General features: G+C 39.7%; 1 protein-coding gene across 1 annotated transcript in view; it reads right to left on the reverse strand.

Annotated features, from left to right (window-relative positions):
• Window positions 1-10984, reverse strand: part of LOC139406520 (CUGBP Elav-like family member 5) — a 372414-nt gene extending 361430 nt beyond the window's left edge. Inside the window, exon 1 of the mRNA XM_071149184.1 lies at window positions 10627-10984. Coding sequence (XP_071005285.1) covers window positions 10627-10984 — 358 coding nt within the window. The remainder of the gene's footprint in view (window positions 1-10626) is intronic.
• Window positions 10985-11255: the final 271 nt, after the last annotated feature.

The following is an 11255-nucleotide window of genomic DNA, read 5'->3' on the forward strand; positions in this document are numbered from 1 at the left end:
GTGCTTAACAAGTCACATAATAAGTTGCATGGGCTCATCACTCTGTGTGTAATAATAGTGTTTAACGTGATTTTCTCGGTACCCCACACATACAGATAATTGTAAGGTCCCTCAGTCGAGCAGTGATTTTCAAGCACAGATTCAATCCCAAAGACCATGGATGTTTTCCCTGGTCTTTGTAGTTGAATCTGTGCCCGACTGAGGGACCTTACAGATAATTGTATGTGTGGGGTACAGAGATGAGATAGTGATTTAAAAAATAATGTTAAACACTATTATTACACACAGAGTCCATGCAACTTATTATGTGACTTGTTAAGCACATTTTTACTCCTGAACTTATTTTGGCTCGCCATACAAAGAGGTTGAATACTTATTTACTCAAGACATTTCAGCTTTAATTTGTAATTAATTTGTAAAAAATTTGAAAAACATCATTCCATTTTGACATTATGGGTTATTGTGTAGGCCAGTGACAAACAATCTCAATTGAATCCATTTTAAATTCAGGCTGTAACACAACAAAATGTGAAAAAGTCAAGGGATGTGAATGCTTTCTGAAGGCTACCACAAAATCAGTGAAGTCACTGTCAAAAACATTCTGTGATGTTACAACATGGACCCAAACTCAAATGTATAAATTACAAAGCATACTCAAGAGCTTTCTTCATCACTCTGTGGCACCATGACCAAATCACATCCCGAAACAAAATACACTGTGAATAGGGGGTGTAAAATAAAACCTAACACAAATGGTCATCCAACCCAAGCCTTAATACCGCAGACATCCTTGATGGTGACCTCCAGTCCAGACAACGGCTGCAAAACCACCACTGTGAAATCACCCATAACCAAGGTTAATGGAACCCAATTAATTTCATATGCATGTAGCTGGAACTAGAAGGGTTATCAGACAACGTCTCAAAAGCCAGTCCATATTTTCCCATAGACTTGCCCGTGTCCCTACTCTAAGCACCCTCTGAAAGCAACAACACTGGGTGAAAAGGCTACATATATTAACATGACTCGTTTTTGATATTCTAGAGCTATTCAAGCATTTCCAATGCATATTCAGAGTTTTGTGGATTTGCACCATATCCTGACATATTCTGAATCCAGATGTGTCTTTCTGACATAGGGATTACTCCGAATATCACATATTTCCTACGGCCGGACATGTATTCATTCACAATATCCTGAGCTAAGAGACATCCTATTTTCTCTCTTCATGTTGACAAATACTGACTGTATACATCGCATATCTGTGTTTTCTCAGCACATTCAAGATAATAGGCTAGATTGATTCCAGAGATGCCTCTCTTGGCTGAAGTCCATATCCTGATCTTGATATGCTTTTTGGTATGCTGAAAATAAGGATGATTTCTGATGCATTTCTGAATTTTCAGCATATGCTCAATATGAACTCCATATTTTTCTTTCATGCACAAATTATTTTTGGATTCTCTCCAGATATTGACTTATTACGTATCCTGAGAAAGGCCTACAGTGCATTCGGAAAGTCACTTTTCCCACATTTTGTTACGTTACAGCTTTATTCTAACATGGATTAAATAAAAATGTTCCTCATCTACACACAATACACCATAATGACAAAGCAAAAAACAGTCTTTTCAAAATCTTTGCAAATGTATAAAAAAAATTAAAACAGAAATACCTTATTTACATCAGTATTCAGACATTTTACTATGAGACTCAGGTGCATCCTGTTTCCATTGATCATCCTTGAGATATTTCCACAACTTGATTGGAGTCCACCTGTGGTAAATTCAATTGATTGGACATGATTTGGAAAGGTACACATCTGTCTATATAAGGTCTCACAGTTGACAATGTATGTCAGAGTAAAAACCTAGCCATGAGGTCAAAAGAGTTGTCCGTAGAGCTCAGAGACAGGATTGTGTCAAGGCACAGATCTGGGGAAGGGTACCAAAACATTTCTGCAGCATTGAAGGTCCCCAAGAACATAGTGGCCTCCATCATTCTTAAATGGAAGAAGTTTGGAACAACCAAGACTCTTCCTACAGCTGGCCCGCCCGGGGAAACTGAGCAATCGGGGGAGAAAGGCCTTAGTCAGGGAGGTGACCAAGAACCTGATGGTCACTCTGAGAGAGCTCCAGAGTTCCTCTGTGGAGATGGGAGAACCTTCCAGAACCTTTCTCTGCAGCACCACCAATCAGGCCTTAATGGTAGAGTGGCCAGATGGAAGCCGATTGACATCTCTGGAGAAACCTGAAAATAGCTGTGCAGCAACGCTCCCCATCCAACCTGACAGAGCTTTTCTGAAACTCCCAAAATATAGGTGTGTCAAGCTTGTAGCATCTTACCCAAGAAGATTCGAGGCTGTAATCGCTTCCAAAGGTGCTTCAACAAGGTCCTGAGTAAAGGGTCTGAATACTTATGTAAATGTGATATTTCTACTATTTTTTTATAAATTTGCTGTTGCTTTGTCATTTTTAGAAATGTGATTTTGCTTTGTCATTATGGGGTATTGTGTGTAGATTGATTATAATTAATATTTTTTAAATCCATTTTAGAATAAGGCTGTAACATAACATGTGGAAAAAGTAAAGGGGTCTAAATACTTTCTGAATTAACTGTAAAAGCATGTTTAACTTGACTTCAGCTATATTTCTTAGATGATAAAAGCAAGACTGGACTACGTTCTTTACATGCAGCTTGATCTTTAGGTCAGGGTCAAAGAAGACAAAGGTGTGTTGCCTTAGGCTTTACATTGATGGACAAATGACCAAAGCTATTTACAATCTGGGTTATAGCAAGGTGGGTTCCAAATAAAACAACCTCTGATTGCTACCATTAAGCTGGAGAAAATGGTCAGACATCCAACATTTTATGTCAGCAAGACACTTTGATGGTTAGCTACGCTAGCTTGGTTAATGGGTCTGATTGGTAAATAAAGCTGTGTGTCATCCGTCTAGCAATGAAACTGAGTGTTATGATTGCGGGTGATGTCACCAAGCGGAAGTATGTACATGGGGGGAAAGGACGGGGCCCAGACTTGAGGGACACCATAGTGAATAGGTGCTGGGGACGATACCCATGCTCACTGAGAAACGTATGCCACATACACTACCGGTCGAAAGTTTTAGAACACCTCAAGGGTTTTTCTTTATTTTGAATATTTTCTACATTGTAGAATAATAGTGAAGACATCAACACTACAAAATAACACATATGGAATCATGTAGTAACCAAAAAAGTGTTAAACAAATAAAAATATATTTTATATTTGAAATTCTTCAAATAGCCACCCTTTGCCTTGATGACAGCTTTGCTTTGATGCCAAAAGCTGTCATCAAGGCGAAGGGTGGTAGTGTAGATATGACCTGAACCTGTCGAGGGAAACGCCAGAGATTCCCACCCACTTCTCCAGCCGGTCAACAAGGATGTTACGATCAATAGTATTAAACCCAGCACTGAGATCCCAAAGAACTAGAATAGAGCATTCACCGGCAGCCAACAGAAGTTATTTACTGAATTTCTATAAAGCAGTTTCTGTGCTGTGGCTTAGCCATGGTAGCCAAAAACATGGGCAACTGGGCCTGCCCAGCATTTTTATACATGATCCTAAGCATGATGGGATGTTCATTGCTTAATTAACTCCGGAACTACACCTGTGAGGAAGCACCTGCTTTCAATTTACTTTGTATTTCTCATTTACTCAAGTGTTTCCTTTATTTTGGCAATTACCTGTAAGTACATTTGCTCCCATCTGTTTTCCCAGAGGGGTTCCTGTCATACCTTGGCGCAGCGCCGTGATCCTTAGCTCCTTCCATATGAGCAGCTTCAATATGGAGGAGAGGGGCATCCCTTTAAATCACATACTGTATGAGAGGTTTTGCGAAGATTACTAGATTTGTTTTTGTCAACACTCTGGTACATTTACATAATCTCAGTGGGGATACTGGTCTTGTCTCTTTTTAATACCATTTGATTTGGGTGGGCCTATATGCTCTTACAGCACCCTGTAGCTTGAATCTGCCTCCCTCCATCTCTCCATTATTGCTGGGCTACTACCCCCACTGTGGAGCCCATCCATCAGATTGGTGAAGAAAAAAATGTAACTTGAATAAATATTTCATTAGATTATTCCTATGATTTAATGTGCTTCTGACTGGCTTGAGTCTACGGCAATATCTTTGGTCCATTTATAAATGCATTAACACAATGATCCTCCTGACACTAGCTTAATATTGATACTCAGCAGGCAGATGAGAACAGACATGTTTGTATTGCCTGTCCAGTATGCTGAATCACTCCTGCCACCCATCCTCCTCTCATCAAGTGTGTGTGTGTGTGTGTGTGTGTGTGTGTGTGTGTGTGTGTGTGTGTGTGTGTGTGTGTGTGTGTGTGTGTGTGTGTGTGTGTGTGTGTTTCAGTCTACACAGCTAAACCTGTATCTGTATTCAAAAGCAGATCTGATAAGATTGACACAACCTATGCAACAATAACCCTCTTACTAGCCACAGAACAACACAGAAAAATACATTTGAAAATGGCTTTGTGTGCTTTTCATGTGCGAGTCCGCAAATAATTAAACTGCTAGCATACCTAAATCAAGAAAAATACAATTGCAACCTTCAGGTAGCCTTCACACACACAGAGAAAAATGAATATTAAACTGAAAGCCTCTTGTGTGAGTGGAGCCTAATTAAAAACAACAGGAGAAGTTTTCACTGTGAGTGATAAATCCAACATCAGGAAATAGTCGACCTATTAATACCAATTGGATGACAATAAATGGCTGGCCATCGACAGTACAGGCAGAATAAATCATTTGAAGAGGGAGACTAGACTGCATGTTTAATTGGCAAAGGCAGCCACTGTTTAGGGAGACTAGCAGCTGATCACCCGAGAGACTGAAGCTTCAGACAATGCACATTTGCTAATCCTCTCGAGTCAAGTTATTATAGCCACGCATTATTATCACGCTTTACAAACTAATTCCTTGTTTTCCTGATGGATTACCAGAAAGAATCGGTCGAAGGGAAGGAAGGAAGGGAGGAAAACAACAGACTATGAATATAATGTAAATCAAAATGACAAAATATGACACACAACTACTCAGTATATGTAAGGACCATTTTGGTTCGATGAATGCAATTTCGCTTCTCTGGAAAATGTGTGTGTGTGTGTGTGTGTGTGTGTGTGTGTGTGTGTGTGTGTGTGTGTTTGTGTGTGTGTGTGTGTGTGTGTGTGTGTGTGTGTGTGTGTGTGTGTGTGTGTGTGTGTGTGTGCGCGCGCGCGTGTGTGGGTGCGCGTGTGCGTGCGTATGCGTGTGTGTGTGTGCGTTCGCGCGTGTAATTTTGAGGAACAATTAAACTATTAGATGACATTCCTAATCCTTTTTCGTTTATAAAGCATTGACAGTATAAAAACCAGTGAAGTGCAGAGGACTAGTACTAGGATGATTTCATACTGGAAATTGTGTGGCCAGGATTTATTACATTCCAAGTAAACTGATTCAACTAAACCCTGGCTATTTGACATGGATGAATAAGAATCAAAATTGACTTTGACATTCATATTTTGGGTCTGACCTCTAAAATGATTTACTTGAATGGGAGTACTAATCATTTTTATTATTGTTTGGAGAACGAGTAATTTAATCCGTTAAATGAGTTGATGAGATAGGTAATTAAATTTGATTTTATTATCACATAATAGCAGAGACGATGCTTGTCATATTTGAGGAAGTAAGTATTCACTAACAAGAATGTAGCCTTGATTGTATAATATTTCCACAGAAATGGCCATGTTCCAAATAAAATCTATACATTTACATTGATTAATTTAAGAGGCAATGTTTTACCTTTAGTAATATTCCTTCACTAATTAGTTTGAGGTAAAATGCTTATGCGACTTCCGTACGATAAAACAACAAAGGCATAAAGTTAACAGGGGTATTTCAGCACGGAAGGCATAAACCTAGAGTACTACTAGTAGTAGTATAAACGCAAAAAATACTTGTTATTGAAAGCTTTTGCATAGAACATTTTCAGGAACTTGTTTTAATTGACAGTAACTTTGTAAAATGTCATGATAAATGTGCCAAATTGATGAAGATAATAAATTAAAGAGATCGAACCTGTACATTGTAAACTACAGCTGTTGATGTCACGACTTTTGTCAATGTACAATTCAAGACTCATCAGTGAATCATCTTTCTGACACACAGAGAAATTCTGCTCATATATTCCATACGCATTCCACCATTCAGGGCCTGACTTCAGTTATAACACAACAGTTTGTTGAGAACCAGAACCAAGTACTGCAATACTTATGTAATGCAGTGCAATAACGTTTTATTCTTTGCACACAAATACTGTCTAGTGTGTGAGGTTGAGAAATACTCCTATTATACAGACAAGCACACACACACAAACAAACACCTCTCACAGAATTATAGCCCTATGTAGGTGTGGGGCATACTAGAGTCCTCTCTAGCGATTGACCTCTGATCTTTGATCACCAACCATAGGTGAGAGAGACATTTGGCATAGCATGAGCTGAATGATTACTGGCTAGTTATTTCACTTCATTAACAGAGACACATTGGAAGGGACATATTCTAGGTGTGGCTCATCACTTACACCAGATACAGTTTGACATCAGAAATTACAAATGTGATTTACATTTGACCAGCCTTATCGCACCTGTGGATAATGTCAAACTTGATTTTGGGTTGATAATGTTGTACACCCATCAAGACATTGTCCATAATGCAGTATGTCTATAATTATATTTTTACTTTCAGAAATGTAAACGCTTCATGTTCATCGTAGCCTATTTGGAATGGCAGAAATGTAAACGCTTCATGTTCATCATAGCCTATTTGGAATGGCAGAAACGTAAACGCTTCATGTTCATCGTAGCCTATTTGGAATGGCAGAAATGTAAACGCTTCATGTTCATCGTAGCCTATTTGGAATGGCAGAAATGTAAACGCTTCATGTTCATCGTAGCCTATTTGGAATGGCAGAAATGTAAATGCTTCATGTTCATCGTAGCCTATTTGGAACGGCAGAAATGTAAACACTTCATGTTCATCATAGCCTATTTGGAATGGCAGAAACGTAAACGCTTCATGTTCATCGTAGCCTATTTGGAACGGCAGAAATGTAAACACTTCATGTTCATCGTAGCCTATTTGGAATGGCAGAAATGTAAACGCTTCATGTTCATCGTAGCCTATTTGGAATGGCAGAAACGTAAACGCTTCATGTTCATCGTAGCCTATTTGGAACGGCAGAAATGTAAACGCTTCATGTTCATCGTAGCCTATTTGGAACGGCAGAAATGTAAACGCTTCATGTTCATCGTAGCCTATTTGGAATGGCAGAAATGTAAACGCTTCATGTTCATCGTAGCCTATTTGGAACGGCAGAAATGTAAACGCTTCATGTTCATCGTAGCCTATTTGGAACGGCAGAAATGTAAACGCTTCATGTCCATCGTAGCCTATTTGGAACGGCAGAAATGTTAACGCTTCATGTCCATCGTAGCCTATTTGGAACGGCAGAAATGTAAACGCTTCATGTTCATCGTAGCCTATTTGGAACGGCAGAAATGTAAACGCTTCATGTTCATCGTAGCCTATTTGGAACGGCAGAAATGTAAACGCTTCATGTTCATCGTAGCCTATTTGGAACGGCAGAAATGTAAACGCTTCATGTTCATCGTAGCCTATTTGGAATGGCAGAAATGTAAACGCTTCATGTTCATCGTAGCCTATTTGGAACGGCAGAAATGTAAACGCTTCATGTTCATCGTAGCCTATTTGGAACGGCAGAAATGTAAACGCTTCATGTCCATCGTAGCCTATTTGGAACGGCAGAAATGTTAACGCTTCATGTCCATCGTAGCCTATTTGGAACGGCAGAAATGTAAACGCTTCATGTTCATCGTAGCCTATTTGGAACGGCAGAAATGTAAACGCTTCATGTTCATCGTAGCCTATTTGGAATGGCAGAAATGTAAACGCTTCATGTTCATCGTAGCCTATTTGGAACGGCAGAAATGTAAACGCTTCATGTTCATCGTAGCCTATTTGGAACGGCAGAAATGTAAACGCTTCATGTCCATCGTAGCCTATTTGGAACGGCAGAAATGTTAACGCTTCATGTCCATCGTAGCCTATTTGGAACGGCAGAAATGTAAACGCTTCATGTTCATCGTAGCCTATTTGGAACGGCAGAAATGTAAACGCTTCATGTTCATCGTAGCCTATTTGGAACGGCAGAAATGTAAACGCTTCATGTTCATCGTAGCCTATTTGGAACGGCAGAAATGTAAACGCTTCATGTTCATCGTAGCCTATTTGGAACGGCAGAAATGTAAACGCTTCATGTTCATCGTAGCCTATTTGGAACGGCAGAAATGTAAACGCTTCATGTTCATCGTAGCCTATTTGGAACGGCAGAAACGTAAACGCTTCATGTTCATCGTAGCCTATTTGGAATGGCAGAAACGTAAACGCTTCATGTTCATCGTAGCCTATTTGGAACGGCAGAAATTAGTGAACATAATGGCATAATAATGCCAGGTGGCTGCAGGTAGCTTAGCGGTTAAGAGCGTTTGGCCAGTAACTGAAAGGTTGTTTGTGTGAATCCCTGAGCTGACTAGGTGAAAAATCTGCCGATGTGCCCTTGAGCTAGGCACTTAACCCTAATTGCTCCTGTAATTCGCTCTGGGTAAGAGTGTCTGTTAAAATGTGTCAAAAGTGGCATTTACCTGTGATGTTTATATTTCTCAATATCACATAGACATTCACCTGCTAAGCAGGGAAAGCCTTTATCTCAGGGCTTTCATTTGGTCACAAGTCAACTGATTCTGCCATATCCTTTCCTGCTCAACGCGTTTGGGCTGCCATGGACAGCAACGGAGGCCCAATTCCCATTGATGGAAATAACAACTAACATGGTGCATATTTGAACTTATTATAGCCTTATTTGACCATTAATCACAATTGTGTCACTGTAAAGATTTTTTTTAGATCTTGGTGTCTGGACAGCATTTGGTTTTACACTAAATCCATGGAAGTATGCTATGTAGGCTAAATTATCCTCTGTAATACTGTAACATCAAAAAGCCTTAGTTATTGGTGGCTACAGTTTCCATTAAGAAGTTTGATGATGATGATGAAGATGATGATGATGGACGATGCCCTACACTGTATTAGAAAACAAACATTGAATCTTAAAGCTGCAGTATGTACATTTTTGCACAACAAGACCAAATTCACATAGAAATGTGTTATAGATCTGTCATTGTCATTGAAAGCAAGTCTAAGAAGCAGTAGATCTGTTCTATTTGCGCTATTTCTATGCTCCCCCTTAAGTTTTGTTTTTGTGTCTTACACCTTCAGTTTTGTATGCCATCTTCAAACAGCTGAAAATACAATACTTTTGGTTATGCAAAATATATTTCACAGCGATGTAGATGGTACAATGATTTTTTACATTATACTTGTTTGTTTTGTCACATAAACTGAAATTAGGTGAACTATTAGAATTTCAGCAACAGGAAATGTTGGAGAGTTTCTGCATAACGCATCTTCAAAGGGATAGTTTGGGATTTTGGCAATGCAGTTTGAAGGAAGTGTCTGACAAGCATTAGCGCAATGACTGCTACTGTAGCACGCTAGCTGTTCCTGTAGACTTCCAGCCATTGTGCTAACGCTAGCAAAACTACCTCTCACTTCCTTCATATTCAATGCAAATACATAAAAATGGTATCCACGAGTTCATCCGCCAATGGGGGTAAAGGGAATCGTTGCCTAAATCCCAAACTATCCGTTTAACATTGTATTTTTGTTGGTGGCTTATTTACACCCACGTCCATAAACCCAACATGGCAACACACCATAGCAGCAGCAACACTGCTGGCTGCGCGCAGTAAACGTTTGTCACCTCTTGACAGTCCTTGCGTCCCTATTTTGTACATTTTGGCACCGAATTTATTTGGTCTTAGGTTTAGCTTCTACTTGAGCAGCACATGGTGGGATGTTACAGAAAGCATATGGATAAATAAAGGATGCTGCCTGTACCTACAATTTGGGAGAGTCAAGGGGAGGCTCTTTTAAAATGTATCCCTTTTAAGCGCCTCTGTCCCAGTTCTGAGAGAGCGTTGTGAAAATACAAATACATTGGATACATGTATATGAAATATTATCACGTTTGAAGTCTGTAAACACTCAAGTCGCTTGGATGTGTATGCGTGAAAGCAATAATATAAGCTAAGAATCAGCGCGAGATCACTACAACTATGAAATCTCCATATGTGCATGCCCATGGCCACATTATAATATTTGGGAACATGAGACCACGATGATTAAAAGCAGCCTAGGTTATCATGCATGTTTGACGAAAAATAGTATGCAATAATTATTCCTACAAAACTCTACAATCATTTAGAGAGCTAAATGTTGAGTTAGACACACACACACAAAAAATGTGCGTAATGCAAGAGTCGCCAGCCATTCGGCTGGCAATTGAAGGCTACGTAATATTGTAATTAAACGAAATACAGCTAATTGTATTAGGCCTTGCTATATGCCATTGGATGGGGAGGGGGGGCACACGTTACCTTTGTGCATGCCGGTGTATCGGTCCTTTAGAACTGTCAGTTCGTGGATTTTCCCGAACTGTTCAAACAGAGGTTTCAGGTCTTTTTCCTCTAAGTTCCGCGGTATCTGCCCGATAAACAGCTTTATGGCATCTTGGTCTTTCATATTGCCGCTCTCCGGATGAATGGAAATGGATTCTGACCCGTTCATGGGTTTAGGAAATGTGATCTGAGAGTACTGGTGCTGGTGAGGGATAAGTAGTAGTGGTTGTTCGGTAGGTGGTGCCCCAGGTCCAGTGAAAACCAGGCTGGTGTGAGCGGGATGGGGCTGATGTGATTGCTGCTGCCTTCTTGTTTCAGTCTGAGTGAATCTGGCCATTCTGAGCTGGGAGCACACTGGATAATAATGACAACACAAACACGCACTGAGAGAGAGCAAGCACTCAGCTGGAAACCAGGCTCACCTTCTATCTAACACACAATACTATTCTGTTAGCAGCACTAACGATGACATCACTTTTCTATGATAATGAGGTAACCTTCAAAATAAACACCCGCATTTCAAAACATTGCAAAACTCATTCAAAATATCTAACATTTTGATAAATTGTTATTGTTCTTATAACCAAATACAAGAAGGAATTTATGGG

This window comes from Oncorhynchus clarkii, chromosome 4, assembly GCF_045791955.1.
Source record: "Oncorhynchus clarkii lewisi isolate Uvic-CL-2024 chromosome 4, UVic_Ocla_1.0, whole genome shotgun sequence".
Lineage (NCBI taxonomy): Eukaryota > Metazoa > Chordata > Actinopteri > Salmoniformes > Salmonidae > Oncorhynchus > Oncorhynchus clarkii.